Source organism: Cherax quadricarinatus, chromosome 39 (assembly GCF_038502225.1).
Source record: "Cherax quadricarinatus isolate ZL_2023a chromosome 39, ASM3850222v1, whole genome shotgun sequence".
NCBI lineage: Eukaryota > Metazoa > Arthropoda > Malacostraca > Decapoda > Parastacidae > Cherax > Cherax quadricarinatus.
This window is the reverse complement of record NC_091330.1, coordinates 2,422,929-2,443,333: the sequence shown is the minus strand read 5'-3', so window position 1 is coordinate 2,443,333 and position 20,405 is coordinate 2,422,929. Positions and strand designations below refer to the sequence as shown.

The window sequence follows — 20,405 nt, the reverse complement described above, 5'->3', positions numbered from 1 at the left end:
AGAGCAATTAACGTTGCATCAAAGGGTTATAGTCACGAATGTCCTGTTGTATAGCAAGTTATGGCACGTGGTGGCAATATATCCGTTACGACGGTGTGAGGTGCAACGGTTGCAACTGCGAGTATTCAGATTTATATGGGGATCGGGTTGTGACTGGCTAAGTAGAGGGGTGGTGTCGCTTCCCGTTAGCCAGGGGGGGCTGGGGCTTATACCTCTTGAGAAACGTATGTTGAGTGTGTTTCTGAAAAGGGGGTTTGTGAGGGAGGGGGTGAGGGGGGGAGGCCTTGAAAGATAATACTGTGGTGTATGTGATGTGTAGGTTTATAGGTATTCAACATGCTTGTTGTATGTTCCCTTTTCGATAATTTGTTTTAATTGTCATTTCAATGTACTTTGTATAGTATTATACAATGGTATTGTTCTTTGCCATATGAAGTGGTTTTTTTTTAGGTTATGTTATGTTCTAGGTTTTTGTATGTTAAGATGTACTTAGACTGTCAGCACCCTGATATAGGTTTTTCATGCTATGTTCTTAACGTAAGTTTTGGCTGTATGGTATACAGATATATCTAGCCAGTTTATAGACGCATTCCTTTTGTGTCTGAGATTTTTGTATACGGGTTTATTGTAACTGTAATGAGTCGGTTTTAAGCTGTTTTCTTTGTATGTTTATTTGTATTTTGGTATATGGGATAAGTATGTAGATGTTCTAGTAGGATTATGATGTTAGAGATCCATACTGTTTCCTTTTATTTTTATTTTTATGTATACTGTATTGGTTATAAATAAAATATAAAAAAAAAAAAATCATTTGTCCTAATGCAAAACTCAGTTTTATCAAATTTACCTCGGGGAGTGGTTCTAACAAAAACCCAAGCTAGCATTTACATGTGGAGTAGATAAGGCCATCACTCAGATCAACACCTGTTAATAGCCGAGTGACAAGGCCAGCACCTGCTAGGAGGTAGACAATGGCAAAAGTCGACAACTGGGAATAGACACTGGTAGCAGAGGATTATTTTTTAATACGACGTTTCATCCAAGGCTGGGCTTTATCAAAGCCCAGCTTTGGGCGAAACGTATTAAAAAGGAGCAACACGTTCTTAAGTTGGTTTAACAGACTTCTGGATTTTATCCTTCCGGACACTTATCATACCTGCTCTCCTGAAGCTCCACCACTACCTCATATAGCTTTTTTGCTTCTTTACTACCTTGAAACTAAAGAAAAAACTAACTCCCATCCTCAGCATCTTGTCATTGATAATTTCTTGAACATTATTATTGTGACCGCAAAGTCTATGTAGTTCATTCAGCAATCAGGAGTGATGGCTGCTCGATCTTTCAACCATTAAGTGCGAGAGTATCTAGTTGTCCTTTAACATCCTGTCACTCTTTACTCATGATATCCCTTTGGTTTTTGCATGCTGCCACCTCTAGACTCCAGGGTGATGAAGATAAGTTCCTAGTCTTTCGGCTTATTGCTTGTATCTTGTTGTAAGCCTTGGGCCTATCATATAGTATAGTTTACACATGCCTGGAAAGATGGGGTCCCAGACTGGGAGTGGTACTCCATGGTGGGCCTTACGTCAATCATGTATAGTCTCCTGAATGCAGAATTTTGTTCTGATTGATCTGCTATTTGCCAGCCTTTCATATATTGCCGAGGTGACCAAGTCCATGTGCACCTCTTGCCTTGATTAAATAATGAACAAGATTCCGCCATGATAGTATACAGACAAATGACTTTAGGAAAGCTTTCGATATAGCAGACCATAACATCCTGCATCTTAAATTAAAACATAGTATCAGATGTCGTGCTGTTGCATACCTAAAGTCCTACCTTAACAGCAGACACCAATGTCTCCATCAAGGGCATGACCTCGTCAACTTGACCTATCGACATAGGGGTGCCTCAGGGCACTGTTTTCGACCCTCTACTATTCCTCGTACACATAAATGATCTCCCAAATGCATTTCAATTACTCAAACCTGTTTTGTTTGTAGATGGCACAGTTTTTATCGTCTTCCACTGTTATTCGCTGTATTGGACTGAAGAAGCCACTGGCTGGCGACACGTTTCCTCAATAAAGATTACCAAATGTTGCATAGGTGCCTCATTCTTCAATTTGTCGGTTTTCAAAACCATTTTCATTTCAATAAATTGCTTGCAAAAAATACATACATGGCAGTTATAAAATTATGTTAAACCTGCCCGAAATGCTCCGCATAACGAAGAGCTTTCTATAAAGTATCAGTTGTAACTTTTTCTGAAACTCGTGTAAACCATACTTAGAGAAATTTTATAATTTGTATGGAATTTACTGACTTTTCGCCCATGAAGTGGGCTCTATTAGTTCACAGAAGGTCTGTGATTTGATAAAGCCCAGTGCATGGGCGAAACGTCGTTTAGTTTAATATCTTATTATGTACCTCATACCCATCTTGTGGGCAGTAGCAAAAGATTACAGAGGCACGTAATGGGTCCAGGGATCGGGCCGCAAAGTTTTGATAGCTGAATAAGTTAGTGGTAATAAACTATTTAAATGTTTATATCTGGTGACGATCGCAATGAGTTATTTATGTAGACAAATTAGGTCGCGCAAAAAAAAAAAAGGCAAAGCGTTATTTCCAGTGAGCAAAGTAAGGGTATTTTTAAAGAATGGTTTGTAATATACCACTGTGGATAATATACTTTGACATTTCTGAGCGAGTCGTCGTTGAATTCATGAGTTTTATCGCATTCCAGTACATTGACACAAGGTGTGACACTTATCCATCTGGCAAAGTTTACATTTCGTTTGGTCTACATCTGGTGGTGGTGATTTAACATCCTAAAGATACCGATAACTCAGCCGGAGCTGGGCGGTAGTGACATCCAAGAGTATTTGTTGGATGCACCATAGACATGTGGTTGGTTGCTCCTGCATGATACCCCTCAAGGAATGTTCCTTGATGTTGGTGAGGGGCTCTTGATCTAGGAAATTGGATCTGTGCTCTAGTTCCCTAAATTGAGCCTGAATACCTTCCATCCCCGCCCTCCCACATGCGCTGTAAAATCCTACGGGTTTAGCGCTCCCCCCATGATTATAATGGTATTTATTATAAAGTTAGCTCTGTCTTTCGGTACTTCTGATCCAGAGGTTCTTTTTTTCTTGAATCTTGCCTGTGCTTTAAATTTATGGATAAAACAATGGCGAGTAATTAATTCTTTTGTTGGTATATCATACATAACATTATTTTAACAATGGTTCTGGGGGCATGCACACATAATTATGTAGATTTAATCTAAGATAACCTATTGAAGTCGGTGTGACTTTGCCGTTGGGAGACAGGATGCCCTGCAAGCCATTGAAGTGCACCTTATTCATTACGTTTTCCCTCCATCTCTTGAGTTATTGTCATAAAACAGGAAATTAGTTGCAAGCTTTACTGTTAAAAAAGTATAGTTTTATCGAAATCCTTCCCTTACGAGGTGTGGCATTAAATGTTTAATCTGCTTCCTAACCTTTGAAACTATATGTCATTGACGCTGGGATGTAGTTCAAGGTTTCTAGTCTCTTTTTTTTAATCTAGAACATGAGAACATTAGCATTTTTCCATATTCTGGCAGTGTCCTCATCCCCAGTACCTGTTGATATTGAGACCCCCCCCACACTTGCAGTACCCATAGCTACACGTCAGGTTCCATTTCACTTTGTTTTAGCACTTCATCCTTCGGTGTTTAGATGGTTTCCAAGACTTGCTGCTGGGTTTTGTCCAATATTCCTATATCGGGAACTACTCCCTGTTAAATTTAGCCTCATTAAAGCTCCTCACACGTCACTCTGAAGCCTCTTGTTGCGTTCTCATGTCGCTTGTAAGCCTCGAGTTAAACTCCTCACAAATGTCGCTTTCATCTTCACCAGAGCGCGTGTACAGGCGTTTATACGAGCTTGTGTAAGTACTCGTAAACTTTTTTTTTCCGGGGAAGAGACCCCGCCCCTGACCCCACCGTTTAGATTAATTTGACCAATATTAGTAGTCTCTGGCCTCTTGGGCATTGTTATATCTACTCTTGAAGTTGTGTGTGAAAAATAACCTGCATGAGGTTTACAGGGTATTACCTGAATTATTACATGCAAGTAATTTGGGCGAGGTAAATGGGACTTAGTCACAGTAGGTCACAGGACTGTCACTCCTTCGATGCCCACTCCTTTACCACTCACAAAAAAGCTTGACTAAACATTAAATTAATAATTACAATATTTAACATTAATGCCAATAATGGTAAATCATAAAATAGTGTGGACTGTATGAAAATTAAAGGAACCGATCTCCAATAAGGATTAATGGGAACACTAAGACAGACAGGGTAAGAATTTTCTAATTGGCACCAGGCACATGTGTAACAAAAGGGTAAGAATTTTCTAATTGGCACCAGGCACATGTGTAACAAAAGGGTAGAAATCAAGAAATTTATATTACCACCTACCATTTATATCGTAGTTGGATCACACAACAATGCCTACCTAACAAATAGAATCCTACTGGCCCGTGAGAAATCTAAATGAAAGGACTACTGGCATACATACTTGATGTGTTGCATTGCGATGCTTCATTATTTCCACTATCACCATCCAATTCTTGAGGCCCCGCAAATTCTGTTCCTATTCTTCAACAGGGGACATTCCAGTACTTATTAATTATAGTTTGAGGCAGATCCATTTAATTATGGCCTCGATGATGTCGGATTACTAGACGATTTCATCAAAACCAGTGCTCGTACATTAATTCACTATGGTGTCCTCCCTCCCTTGTACCACTCTGTGGCTGCTGCACACCCTCCTTCATACAATTTCTTGAAGGGTCAAATCAGCGTCACATCTTAATACACAATTATTATATTCGTATTTACACATGTTGAATTTATGAAAATTATAAAACATTTTCCACACTGCATATTGAATTTTCGTCTGCAGTCTTTCGCGATTCCACTTTCATCCATCCTAGACTAAAGTAATTCTCAACATCCCTGTCTAATTTGTCTTCGATTTCCACCTCTGTCTTGTCAGTGGTACTCTTAATGCCAAGCCAATGATGATTCTTTTCAGATCGCTTGTTCTCTCTAGGCTGGAGTACTGCTGTACACTGACGGCCCCTTTCAAGGCAGGCAAAATTGCAGACCTGGAGAATATACAGAGCACTTTCACTGCATGTATAAGTACGATAAAACACCTAAATTACTGGGAACAGTTGAAGCCCCTTGACCTGTACTTCTTGGAATGCAGTTGAGAAAGATAATACACACTTGGAAAATCCTAAAGGGACTAGCCCCAAATCTGCCCACGGAAATCACTCCCTATGAAAGCAAGACTCGGCAAGGGGTGCAACATCTCCCAATGAAAACAGGCGCCATGAGTATGCTTAGACAACACAATAAGCGTCAGAAGCCCAAGACTGTTACCTTCCAGAATACATAAGGGAGGATTACCAGTAGACCCCTGGTTGTCTTCAAGAAGGAGCTAGACGGGCACCTAAAGTCAGTACCTGACCAGCCGGGCTGTGGTTTGTATGTTTTGCGTGCGGCCGGCAGTAACTGTCTGGTTGATCAGGCTCTGATCCACCGGGAAGCCTGGTCATGGACAGGGCCGCGGGGCGTTGACCCCCAGAACATCCTCCAGGTATCCCTATTTTCCTGTGTATGGATCCTGCCTATACTAAACTACAGATTGTTCCACTTCCTGACAGCCCTGCGACTCCTCTGAATTTTCAGTTTCAGTTGTGCTTTCTAGTTCCTGTATCCTGTCTCTGAAGCATTCTGCCCCTGTTCACCTTGTCAATTTCACTCTGTATTTTGTACGTCGTTATCACATACCCCCTAGCCCTCCTGTCCTAGAGTGTCTTCAGGTTGAGTTCTGTTGCAAACGTTTGCACATTCTCCAATTTATTGACGTGCTTAACCTGGTGTGGGTTCCATACTGATGCTGCATACTCTAGTATGGGGGACGTACACGCTGTACAGTCTCGCGAATGACTACTTAATGTCGAAACTCTGTTTTTAGTGTCGGAGTCAGTGTGTAGAGTGGACGTATGTGCTGCTAAGAGGGTGTCTGGGGGGTAGTAGATTTAATTGGTCATGACAGTGAAGATTGTCGACTGTAATGAGTGAGGGAGACACTTGTCTCCTCCTTTCCCCCTCCTTCCCCTTTCCTTCTCCCTCCCTCTGCCACCCTTTCTCCCTCTTTTTCAACCTATATTATTGTCTAGCATATTTCAAGTTTCATATTTTTTGTTTGTGCTTTGAGGTCCCACTAAATTCATGTGTGTACAGTTTGCATTACTGCCCCCTTACTGACACTGCAACAAGAGTAGGTAAAAATGTGGCCTCCCTAGTAACACTATCTGGCCTCCCCAATGTCTAGCCAGTTCAGTACATTTAGTCTCTCATATTTAAGAAAGGAATAATTTTGATTTGATTATGTAGCAATGTGTTGGGCAGACATAGCAACAAGACCTGATAATCATATTAATGTTATACAATACTCACAAGATGAATAACACATGTACAACACTTAGGTATCTTTACTGCCAACCTGGCAACGCTAGATTTACTTAATATAACCCTTTAGGTATGTAAGCTAGATTTCTCACAGCTGAATGAAATGAATTAGGTCTAATTTTTGTCATTCATAGCATGGACCACATGAACGAACACAGTTCAGAACTGCAAGGGAAAAGAATGTTACGTGCATAAGAGTAATGTTACAATTACATGGCTTATGACAAAATTACTTTCATCTCATAACTTCATTGTTTGTAACGAATACTTAGAAAAAAGAACAATATTCTTTGCTACAACTAGATTTAAATACCGAGTTTACTTTCGTTATGCCAAGATATGAAAATGAGTTTTAACTCTTGGCTTGAGTGTACCCGGATACAATGAGCATTTCCAAAATTAAAGACTCGTGCTCAAATTATGAAATGTTTGAATCACCATACATGTGTGAACAGAAAATTTCTGTAAATCTGAACAAATCAAAACTTAAATCTGCGGTGACCTGACCTAACCTGACCTCCCTAGGGCAGTATTCGGCAGTGCAACAAGGGAGACAGTGCCAGACTTATATAGTTTGATTAAAACACTGATCAGGGCTGTCGTTCTTACCATTGAAGCAGCACTGTATAGCCCTTGTGGCTTAGCGCTTTTTTTTTTTATTTAATAATCTTCCCATTGAAAGAACTCTCGCTTACATTTATTTTTTTCAGTGTACAAATGGAAGTTATGAATTTGAGCAATTATCGAACAATTGTAATTATGCACCGAAGAATAAAAGTATATTGCCCACAAGACTTATTTAAGCTGGAAGTAAATATTGTGATGATACTGACGAGGTGTGGAGAAGACGGCTATGTACAGTTCAGGACATTTATTAAGGACGAGTTGCACCACGTCACTTGCTCCTGAAGAAGCCATTCAGGGTTATAGTTTTTTCCTGCTGTCCTTAGCTGTATATAAATAATAAAAAGGCACAATACCGTAAATGGGCAATATATACACATATTACTGTGTATGATAATTGTACTTGGGTGGACCTGTACCTCAGTAGTCACAAACCCGGACTAGGAGACGGAAACTTATGACTACGTTTCGGTCCAACGTGAACTATTAACTAGTCACACAGCCTTTGTGACTAGTTAATGGTCCAAGTTGGACCGAAACGTCGTCGCTTTGTCTCCTATAGTCGTTATTTGTGCACTAGTTGATTAGGCTCGGATCTACCATGAGGCCTGGTCACAGACCGGGGCCACGGGGGCGTTGACCCCCGAACATTCTCCAGGTATACATACTGTATTTTTCCACGAAACTGACTAACGTGGCCCACTTGTCAAACTGCTCCCCATCTCTTGCTTTCAATCTAGATCCTTCCTGGGTAGGAGCATATCATTAAGGATTTTATTTCTTTGCATAACCTAAAATATGTAATTACAGTTTTGATTTGCTAAGTACAAAGAAAGCCACTACCTTGCCGGGGCATTTCGAGCAGACTAAAGCTAATGCTTAATTAACAGACTACTTAATACTAGTAGTACATACATAACATGGTTGGTTCGAATTTGAACATCGTTTTTTTTTTTTTTTTATATTTCAACAGCTTTGTCTACATTATCTGTCATGGAGAATTTGTTGTGATGGTATCTCCTCTTTCTGTCCCACAGGGACATCATATACAAATAACCCATACTTGGACCATTTACAAAGTCACACCAACGAAAAGGAGAGGAGGGGTATATATGTAGGCAGGAGGTGGTAGTAGTAGTGGAGGTAGAAGGAAGTAGTAGTGGGGGAGGTAGTGAGGAGGAGGAGAAGCCAGCAAAATGCTAAGAAAGAGGAGCACTGCAAGGGAGCTAGGTGCTCCCAGAGGGTAAGAGCAAGAACACAGAGAACATAAGAAAGAAGGAACACTGCAGCAGGCCTACTGGCCCATACGAGGCAGGTCCAAGTCTCCTACCTGCTTAAGCCAATGCCCCAACCTAGTCAGGTCACATCACATTCACTTAAGGAAGGAACACGGCAACTGACCTAGTAGCACAGGTGAATCAGGTCCAACTCACACCCACCCACACCCACTCGTGTATTTATCTAACCTATTTTTAAAACTACACAACGTTTTAGCTTCTATAACTGTACTCTGGAGTTTGTTCCACTCATCCACAACTCTATTACCAGTGAGTGGTGCACTTAGGAGTCTGTGGAGACAAAGAACTTTGTCCTTGGAGGCAAAGAGGGGAATGTATGAGAGTATAGTTTTACCAACGCTCTTATATGGGTGTGAAGCGTGGGTGATGAATGTTGCAGCGAGGAGAAGGCTGGAGGCAGTGGAGATGTCATGTCTGAGGGCAATGTGTGGTGTGAATATAATGCAGAGAATTCGTAGTTTGGAAGTTAGGAGGAGGTGCGGGATTACCAAAACTGTTGTCCAGAGGGCTGAGGAAGGGTTGTTGAGGTGGTTCGGACATGTAGAGAGAATGGAGCGAAACAGAATGACTTCAAGAGTGTATCAGTCTGTAGTGGAAGGAAGGCGGGGTAGGGGTCGGCCTAGGAAGGGTTGGAGGGAGGGGGTAAAGGAGGTTTTGTGTGCGAGGGGCTTGGACTTCCAGCAGGCATGCGTGAGCGTGTTTGATAGGAGTGAATGGAGACAAATGGTTTTTAATACTTGATGTGCTGTTGGAGTGTGAGCAAAGTAACATTTATGAAGGGATTCAGGGAAACCGGCAGGCCGGACTTGAGTCCTGGAGATGGGAAGTACAGTGCCTGCACTCTGAAGGAGGGGTGTTAATGTTGCAGTTTAAAAACTGTAGTGTAAAGCACCCTTCTGGGAAGACAGTGATGGAGTGAATGATGGTGAAAGTTTTTCTTTTTCGGGCCACCCTGCCTTGGTGGGAATCGGCCGGTGTGATAATAAAAAAAAAAAAAATACTTTCCTATATCCTTCCTGAATCTGAATTTTTCCAACCTAAAACCGTTGCTACGAGTCCTATCTAGGCCAGATATTTTCATCACGTTATTGACATCCCCTTTATTTATTCCTGTCTTCCATTTATACACCTCAATCATATCCCCCCTAATTCTATGCCTTTCTAGAGAGTGCAGATTCAGGGCCCTTAGTCTATCCTCATAGGGAAGATTTCTGATACATGGGATCAACTTTGTCATCCTCCTTTGTATATTTTCCAGAGCATTTATATCCATTCTGTAATACGGTGACCAAAACTGTACATCATAATGTAAATGAAGACTAACCATGGAGTTGAAGAACAACCTGAGGACTCCTATTATTTATGCTTCTTGATATGAAGCCAAGGATTCTGTTAGCTTTATTACAAACACTTAAGCACTGTTGTCTTGGTTTCACATTACTGCTAACCAGAACTCCTAAATTTTATTTGCAATCTGTAATATTAAGATCTACATTATTTAGTTTATATGTGGCATGGTTATTTTCCTGTCCAACATTTAGAACTTTGCATTTGTCTATATTAAACTGCATCTGCCACTTCTCTGACCATTGCATCAGTCTATTCAGATCTTCCTGGAGTACTCTAATGTCCTCGCCAGAATTAATTTGACGGCCTATTTTGGTGTCATCGGCAAACTTGCTTATGTTGCTCTTTATGCCCTCATCAATGTCATTTATGTAGATTGTAAACAACGGGGCCCATCACTGACCCCTGTGGAACACCGCTCGTGATGCTTCCCCACTCTGATTTCTCTCCATTTATGCAAACTCTCTGCTGCCTATTTGTCAACCATGCCTCTATCCAGGAAAAAATTTCTCCTATTCCATGTGCCTTAATTTTCCTCAATAGTCTCTGATGTGGGACCCTGTCAAAAGCCTTACTGAAGTCTTTATACACAATATATTCATTACCAGAAGGAAAGGGGAAGAGGGAGAATAAGAAAAAGGAGGAATCAGGTTGTCACGGGTGTTCTGAAGTTTCGTGCATTTTACAGTGTAGTAGGAAGGGAAGGCATGTACAGAGATGAAGCCAGGACTAAGAGTCATACAAGGAAAGTTGTGTATTAGGACACAATCCGATAGCAACTGTTGAAATTGGCAGTCTCTCCTTCGCTTAGTCCCACTCATATACTCGTCCAACCTATATTTAAATAAGGTGTAAAGTAAAAGGACACAAGTGCAACTAATGTGACATTTATTGTGGCAATGTTTCGCTCTCCAGGAGCTTTATCAAGCCATTAATGGCTTGATAAAGCTCCTGGAGAGCAAAACGTTGCCACAATAAATGTCACATTAGTTGCACGTGTCCTTTTACTTTACATATTGTCGGTAATTCTACCAACTTTATTACATTTAAATAAGGTTTAGCGCTAATGTTGATGGTATGATGATTTATTCTATAATTAAAGCTAGAGAAAGTTCCCATCTCAGTGATGGTACTTGGAAGTTGGTTCTGCTCATCTCTGTGAAATGTATTTTTTGATATTTCCCACAAGAAATAATGTAAATCCAATTAATCCATTCCAGACACCCAAAAATATTCACAAAAAATACATTTTATGGAGGATAACTGGTTTTACATGCAAGCTGGGGAGTATGAAAACCAGGGTTCCACTGTACTTGTTACCTGGAGTTTACCTGGAGAGAGTTCCGGGGGTCAACGCCCCCGCGGCCCGGTCTGAGACCAGGCCTCCTGGTGGATCAGAGCCTGATCAACCAGGCTGTTGCTGCTGGCTGCACGCAAACCAACATACGAGCCACAGCCCGGCTGATCCGGAACTGACTTTAGGTGCTTGTCCAGTGCCAGCTTGAAGACTGCCAGGGGTCTGTTGGTAATCCCCCTTATGTGTGCTGGGAGGCAGTTGAACAGTCTCGGGCCCCTGACACTTATTGTATGGTCTCTTAACGTGCTAGTGACACCCCTGCTTTTCATTGGGGGGATGGTGCATCGTCTGCCAAGTCTTTTGCTTTCGTAATGAGTGATTTTCGTGTGCAAGTTCGGTACTAGTCCCTCTAGGATTTTCCAGGTGTATATAATCATGTATCTCTCCCTCCTGCATTCCAGGGAATACAGGTTTAGGAACCTCAAGCGCTCCCAATAATTGAGGTGTTTTATCTCCGTTATGCGCGCCGTGAAAGTTCTCTGTACATTTTCTAGGTCGGCAATTTCACCTGCCTTGAAAGGTGCTGTTAGTGTGCAGCAATATTCCAGCCTAGATAGAACAAGTGACCTGAAGAGTGTCATCATGGGCTTGGCCTCCCTAGTTTTGAAGGTTCTCATTATCCATCCTGTCATTTTTCTAGCAGATGCGATTGATACAATGTTATGGTCCTTCCAGTATGGACCAGTACTTCCCAATATCTTTTCTAAATCTGAATTTCTAACTTGAATCCATGGCTGTGAGGCCTGTTTAATGGTTCTTCATTATCAAGTACAGTAATGCAGCCAGGATTTCATATGGGGAGGGAGGAAGAAAAAATCAAAGAAATCATCTTTAAAAATATATGATTTTCATGTATGTAAAATTTCTTTAGCTATCTTGCTTTCTTGGTCACTGGGCATTATAATAGTAAAAACTAGCCATTAATTGAAAATTAAAATTTGAATCTGGGGAGGCTATAGCCCCCTTTCCTTCTGTACCTACACCACAGCTCTAGTGTATTCATGGTTGTTATAGTTACTGTAATTTAGTTGGTGGTATTGGAATACAAGAGTCTGTTTTCTAAACCATTTATCACACTAGCAGCAGTTTAATTTTATTTTAGAAAATGTTTTGCCTGCCTCTTTGATAGATAATACTATGTGGCAGCACACTTTATAGGCAGGAGAGAGAGAGGAACAGAGGTGTTAACACAAGAAAATAAACAGATGATACAGAAGCACTACAGTAGGTCTGCTGGCCCATGCTAGGAAGCTTTGGGATATGTTGGCATGTTGAGCAGTACTGGTATTAGTAGTTCTCATTGGTATAAGTAGTTTCTTCTGTATCCATATTCTTATCTTCTTATAGCTAAAGGTTTTGCCAATTTGAAGCTGCCATAGTTCTGTTTGGTTGGTGTTGCTGTGAGAGATGATGGTTGTCATCCAAGTAGATATAGTACTTTACAAGCTTGTTATTAACACCTGTTGAGGACTATTGGTTCTGTATTTGTGAGAGCAAAAATTCTCATTACCAAACAGAATTGGTTAAAGTTTCTGGGAGGTATTAGGAAGATCACTGATGCACAGTAAATGTAGAGATAGTGGAGGGACATAGGGATAGTCTTGCCTTAGAATTTTGAACTAGAAATAGCAGCTTAGATTAAATTTTTTTTTTTAAATACAGTGGACCCCCAGTTAACGATATTTTTTCATTCCAGAAGTATGTTCAGGTGCCAGTACTGACCGAATTTGTTCCCATAAGGAATATTGTGAAGTAGATTAGTCCATTTCAGACCCCCAAACATACACGTACAAACGCACTTACATAAATACACTTACATAATTGGTAGCATTGGGAGGTGATCGTTAAGCGGGGGTCCACTGTATTCACTTGTAAGCTGTAAAAATCTGTTTACTTTCATTTTTGTACAGTACTTGGTGGCAGACGTGGCTCCATGTGGTAGCTGAACAGTAAGCATTTAACAGTAAGGCATCAAGCTAAAGGACCCACGAAGTACTGCATTTGTTCTTACCTCATTAAATTATACACTCATGCAAGAGTGCGTAGAGTTGATACAAGACTTGGCAAAGCTGTCTTCAACCAGAGGGACCATAAGCCATGTCTACAGTCACAGGCCTGGATGGGGTGCTAGGTTATCTGGGCATCCCACATCCTTGTGTCACAGTCCACCTGCTTCTTACACTAGGTAACTATTCCTTATGGTACATATTTGTAACTTCATACCCTGTACTAATAACCTTGTAATATGCAACATGACTATTTTAGTGCATTGGACATAGAGTACTGTACTTGTGTTGAATAATAATAATAATAATAATAATAATAACAAGTCTTCCACTTCCATTTCATTTGATTGTGGAGGTGAAGGTTAGTAAGAAAGTCAAAGGAAAGAAGTCAGAAAGTGGTCAGAATAAATTACAATTGTTTAAAGAACAGTAGTGAATAGAGGAGCCAAGAAACAAGTGGTCACAGGAGGATTAAGATACTAAATGGAGGGCAATAGTGACCTTAAAATGGCAAGTTGCAGTGAGTGAGGTGGACTTTAAAAATAGTGGGGCTAAATGACATGAAGTCAAGATCAGTCGAGTACAAAATATGTAGAGGAAAACTGTTATTTGGAACAGGAAGTGTACAAAAATGCTTACAAGGTTAATTCCCACTATTAGCTTTCAGTTGTTTTACAGTATTAAGATGAATTTACATTGTATTGATAGCATATGATTAAATGTATAAATATATGAAGGGGTCTTAATAAGTGGTTCCCAACCTTTCTGTACAAGAGGATAACATTAAATCATGAAATGTTTGAGGGCCACTTCTTGAAACTGAAGGTGAATTAACATAGTAACTATCATAACTAACATAACAGCATTAATAAACACCCTCATAAACTGAAAGAGCAAATCAAAATTGATACATCTTTTCCAGAAATCACTCATTTTCTTGCCAAAATAATCATAATTTCTAATAACTAGTTGATTAGCTTAAAAATGTAACGTAATTTCCATTTTCACTCATTCTCTTATACTGAAATAATAATGAGATCCAATATTAAAGCTGAATCACATTTGAAAATAGGTTGTAATCCAAAGTACAACCGAATATAATAGTTTATGCTCAGTCTTGTATGAATGTTATGGAATCAGAGGCCATGCTCTCGCATACATAGTCCTACCTCAGCGACAGACACCAATACATGACCATCAATGTTATTATCTCAACCTATCAGTATAAGAGCGCTTCAAGGTAGCATCCTTGGCCCTGTACTATTTCACATTTACATAATGACTTTCCTAATGCCACTTTGCAACTTAAACAAGTTTGGTTTATTGATGACTTAACATTTCTCATCCTGTATGCAGATCTGGTTGTCCTCAGCAGCATTGTTAATGTATTTAATAATTTAATAATTTAATAATTTGAACATACATACAGAGGTACAAAAAAATACAGATAAGAGCAGCATGTATTGTTAATATAAAATGCTCAAAAGAATAAATCTTGCAGTAATGTAGATTTTCCCTACATTTCAAATACAGTGAAACCTCCACTCACGAGTGTAATCCATTCCTTGACCTTGCTCGCATCTGGATTTGCTTGTTTGCAGAGTCAATTTTCCTCATTTAAATTACAGTAGTTGAAATGCAATTAATCCGTTCCTGGCTCTCTATACGGCTTATTTATCTATAACAATTCATTTAATATGACATAATAAACAATATAAATAACATAGAAACCTGATATATACTCTAGAATGAATAAAATGTCATTATATAACAGGTGGAGGCAGCTTTGTTGTGGTAAACACTTCCATCTAGTTACAGCCTTTTGAAACAGTCTATTATTATAATTATTATTATATAGTATATTATTATTATTATATGTACATGTATTATTATACATATATTATTATTATTAGATGTACAGTGGACCCTCGACTAACGCTATTAATCCATTCCTGAGAGCTCATCGTTAGTCAAAATTATCGTTAGTCAAGTTAATTTTCCCCATAAGAAATAATGGAAATCAAATTAATCTGTGTAGGACACCCCAAAGTATGAAAAAAAATTGTTTTTACCACATGAAATATTAATTTTAATACACACAAACTGAAGAAGACATGCACAGTTACGTGACACTTACCTTTATTGAAGATCAGGTGATGATTGATGGGATGGGAGGAGGGGAGAGTGTTGATGGTCTTAGTGTTTAGAAGGGGAATCCCCTTCCATTAGGACTTCAGGTGGAAAGTCCTTTTCCGGGGTTACTTCCCTTCCCTTTAAATCCCTCAAACCAACCTTTGCTGGCCTTAAATTCACTCACATCACCACTAGTTGCTGGCATTTTTTTAATTAAATCGTCATGCAACTTCCTAGCCTTTTCACATATGATCGCTTGAGAGATGCTATCTCCTGCTATCTGTTTTTCGTTTATCCACACCAATAACAGTCTCTCAACATCTTCGAGTACTTGCGATCTCAGTTTCGAAAACATAGTTGCACCTTTGGCAAGAACAGCTTCCTTGATTGCCGTTTTCTTGCCCACAATAGTAGCGATGGTTGATTGGGGTTTTGTGTACAACCTGGCCAGCTCGGAGACACGCACTCCACTTTCATACTTAGCAATAATCTCTTTCTTCATATCCATAGTAATTCTCGCCCTTTTTGCTGTAGGGTTAGCACTAGAAGATTTCTTGGGGCCCATGGTGACTTATTTTGCAGGTGCAATCACTAAAAAGGCTGTGATAATATGAAATGTTCTGATTGTATGCTTGGAAGCGACTGCAGTGGCTGGTTGGCTTGTAAACACTGGCCAGAAGTGGACGCGTCTCAGACAGAACGAATAGTGTTGGTCGAATTTTTTAGCGCTAGTCGAGGCAAAATTTTTGCATGAAAATGTATCGCTACTTGGATTTATCGTTAATCGATGCCATCGTTGGTCGAGGGTCCACTGTATTATTATAATATATTATGTATTATTATTATAATATACCTGGAGTTTACCTGGAGAGAGTTCCGGGGGTCAATGCCCTCGCGGCCCGGTCTGTGACCAGGCCTCCTGGTGGATCAGAGCCTGATCAACCAGGCTGTTACTGCTGGCTGCACGCAAACCAACGTACGAGCCACAGCCCGGCTGATCAGGAACCGACTTTAGGTGCTTGTCCAGTGCCAGCTTGAAGACTGCCTGCGCTCCAGGGAATACAGGTTCAGGAACCTCAAGCGCTCCCAGTAATTGAGGTGTTTTATCTCCGTTATGCGCGCCGTGAAGGTTCTCTGTACATTTTCTAGGTCAGCAATTTCAACTGCCTTGAAAGGTGCTGTTAGTGTGCAGCAATATTCCAGCCTAGATAGAACAAGTGACCTGAAGAGTGTCATCATGGGCTTGGCATCCCTCGTTTTGAAGGTTCTCATTATCCATCCTGTCATTTTTCTAGCAGATGCGATCGATACAATGTTATGGTCCTTGAAGGCGAGATCCTCCGACATGATCACTCCCAGGTCTTTGACGTTGGTGTTTCGCTCTATTTTGTGGCCAGAATTTGTTTTGTACTCTGATGAAGATTTAATTTCCTCATGTTTACCATATCTGAGTAATTGAAATTTCTCATCGTTGAACTTCATGTTGTTTTCTGCAGCCCACTGAAAGATTTGGTTGATGTCCGCCTGGAGCCTTGCAGTGTCTGCAATGGAAGACACTGTCATGCAGATTCGGGTGTCATCTGCAAAGGAAGACACGGTGCTGTGGCTGACATCCTTGTCTATGTCATATATGAGGATGAGGAACAAGATGGGAGTGAGTACTGTGCCTTGTGGAACAGAGCTTTTCACCGTGCCTGCCTCGGACTTTACTCTGTTGACTACTACTCTGTGTTCTGTTAGTGAGGAAATTATAGATCCATCGACCGACTTTTCCTGTTATTCCTTTAGCACGCATTTTGTGCGCTATTACGCCATGGTCACACTTGTCGAAGGCTTTTGCAAAGTCTGTATATATTACATCTGCATTCTTTTTGTCTTCTAGTGCATTTAGGACCTTGTCGTAGTGATCCAATAGTTGAGACAGACAGGAGCGACCTGTTCTAAACCCATGTTGCCCTGGGTTGTGTAACTTATGGGTTTCTAGATGGGTGGTGATCTTGCTTCTTAGGACTCTTTCAAAGATTTTTATGATATGGGATGTTAGTGCTATCGGTCTGTAGTTCTTTGCTGTTGCTTTACTGCCCCCTTTGTGGAGTGGGGCTATGTCTGTTGTTTTTAGTAACTGTGGGATGACCCCCGTGTCCATGCTCCCTCTCCATAGGATGGTAAAGGCTCGTGATAGGGGCTTCTTGCAGTTCTTGATGAATACGGAGTTCCATGAGTCTGGCCCTGGGGCAGAGTGCATGGGCATGTCATTTATCGCCTGTTCGAAGTCATTTGGCGTCAGGATAACATCAGATAAGCTTGTGTTAACCAAATTCTGTGGCTCTCTCATAAAAAATTCATTTTGATCTTCGACTCTCAGTCTGGTTAGTGGCTTGCTAAAAACTGAGTCATATTGGGACTTGAGTAGCTCACTCATTTCCTTGCTGTCATCTGTGTAGGACCCATCTTGTTTAAGTAAGGGCCCAATACTGGACGTTGTTCTCGACTTTGATTTGGCATAGGAGAAGAAATATTTTGGGTTTCTTTCGATTTCATTTATGGCTTTTAGTTCTTCCCGCGATTCCTGACTCCTATAAGATTCCTTTAGCTTAAGTTCGATGTTTGCTATTTCTCTGACCAGTGTCTCCCTACGCATTTCAGATAGATTGACCTCTTTTAGCCGCTCTGTTATTCTTTTCCGTCGCCTGTAAAGAGAGCGCCTGTCTCTTTCTATTTTACATCTACTCTTCCTTTTTCTTAGAGGAATAAGTCTTGTGCATACATCGAGCGCCACCAAGTTTTTAAGAAAGAAGCGAACCACTGCACCCAGGTTCTTGAACCAGGGTTAGGACCAACTCCTCCCAGGTGAAGAACGCACCCCAGCTACATTCGTCCACCCAGTTCCTCGCCCGGGACATTGCGAGACACATGTGTCCTAGGACATGGCTGGGATCGAACCCAGGACCATCTCGGTGGTGTGCAGTGTTGTTACCACACAGCCACATATGTAGAAGGTTGGTAGACAGCAACCACCCAGGGAGGTACTACTGTCCTGCCAAGTAAGTGTAAAATGAAGGCCTGTAATTGTTTTACATGATGGTAGGATTGCTGGTGTCTTTTGGCTGTCTTATAAATACGCAAGATTACAGGTACGTCTTGCTACTTCTACTTACACTTAGGTCACAGTGCACATGCATGTACACTTTTATACACACTCATCTGAGTTTTCTTTGATTTTATCTTAATAGTTCTTGTTCTTATTACTTTTCCTTTTATATCCATGGGGAAGTGGAATAAGAATCTTTCCTCCGAAAGCCATGCGTGTTGTAAAGGTCAACTAAAATGCTGAGAACAATGGGCTAGTAACCCCTTTTCCTGTAATAATTACTAAAAAAAATAGGAAGAAGAAAATTGTCAAAGAAGGATGTCTGAATGTGTGTGGATGTTGTGCAAATGATAAGAAAGAGATGATTGTGGATGTTATGAATGAGAAGCTGGATGTCCTGGCCTTAAGTAAAACAAAGCTGAAGGGGATGGGAGAGTTTCAGTGGAGAGGAATAAATGGGATTAGGTTAGGGGTTTCAAATAGTTAGAGTTAAAGAAGGAGTAGCAATAATGTTGAAGGATAAGCATTACGATGACCTCATAGCATTACTAAATTCCTTACATGCCAATATGTCCATCATTACACTAACTGAAACCTGGCTAAAGCCTGATAGTACAGATGTCTATGCCATTCCTGGTTACACAGCCATACACAACTGTAGGCCAGACCAACAAGGGGGTGGCACAGCCATATACTACTCAGACCAACTAGAATGTATCACTAATACTTGCACAAGGGATGAACATGGGGAATATATAATAGCTAAATTCAAATCCAAATACCTACAAAAACCTCTCACATTGATAAACATCTACAGAGTTCCACAGTCAAACATTAGCCAATTTAGTCAAAATCTAGGAAGTATGATAACTGATGCACGCATGAACAAAGATCACTTACTACTCTCAGGTGACTTCAATATAAATCTCCTGCAAGACCAGGACCCACACGTTACTGAATTCACAAACACAATGAGTAACTGTATGTTACTACCAACAGTAACAAAACCTACAAGAGTTACAGAGACTAGTGTTTCCCTACTTGACCACATCTGGACCAACACCATATCCCCTTTAAAATCAGGCATAATTACAGATAATACCACAGACCACTACCCTACTTTCCTCATAACAACTCTTGGTAAACTACCCCAAGACACTACTAAAGTCACCTTCAGACTTCACAATGAGGCAGCCATTAATAACTTCGTAACAGCATTAGCAAACATTGATTGGCACACTGAGCTAGAAATCTATACAGATATTGACGAATGTATTAATAATTTTCTAAAAAAGACCCAATACCTCTATAACAAGCACTGCCCTAAAAAAACTAAACAGATGACAGCAAAGAGACTGAACAGTCCCTGGCTAACACCCAGCATTCTCAAATCCATAAATACAAAACACCAATATGAAAAACAGTACAGAATGGGTCACATAACCAGAGACCAAACAAAACGTTACTCGTCAATCCTAACCAGCCTGATAAGAAGGGCAAAAAAATTGTATTATGAGAACAGATTATCCAACTTACGAGGTGATATAAAAAAGACCTGGAAAACACTATCTGAAATTCTGGGAACAAAAAAGATATCACGAAATAGCGAAATAAAATTAGCAAAATCAGATGAACCCCAACTCCCACCAACAGAAACAGCAAACAGACTCAATGATTTCTTCTCCACTATAGGACAAAACCTTGCCCATAAAATCCCAAGCTCAGATACCCCACCAAATAACTACCTCACCGGCAACTACCCGAACACACTGTTCCTAGCTCCGACTAACCCATACGAAGTCTCCCTTATTATCAATGCACTAAAAAACAAGGCAGGAGATTTAAGTACCTTACCACCCTTTATATATAAAAAAGTGTCACAAGTGCTATCTCCAATCATTGCAACACTCTTTAACAAATCCATTGAATCCTCCACCTTCCCTACAGTACTCAAAATAGCAAGGGTCACCCCGATCCACAAAGGAGGAGACCAAACAGAGTTGAATAACTA

At 40.5% G+C, this 20,405-nt stretch overlaps 1 protein-coding gene across 4 annotated transcripts in view; it reads left to right on the top strand.

Moving 5' to 3' along the window:
* LOC128696273 (organic cation/carnitine transporter 2) overlaps window positions 1-20,405 on the top strand; it is a 63,323-nt gene that overhangs the window by 6,318 nt on the left and 36,600 nt on the right. For 3 of the 4 annotated variants that reach the window (XM_070092267.1, XM_070092269.1, XM_070092268.1), the window contains exon 2: window positions 13,075-13,349. In XM_070092267.1, the coding sequence (XP_069948368.1) occupies window positions 13,262-13,349 (88 nt within the window). In that variant the 5' untranslated portion in view covers window positions 13,075-13,261. Of the gene's footprint in view, window positions 1-7,203; window positions 7,821-13,074; window positions 13,350-20,405 lie in introns of those variants that run through there. The other variant, XM_053787437.2, reaches the window with a different exon arrangement.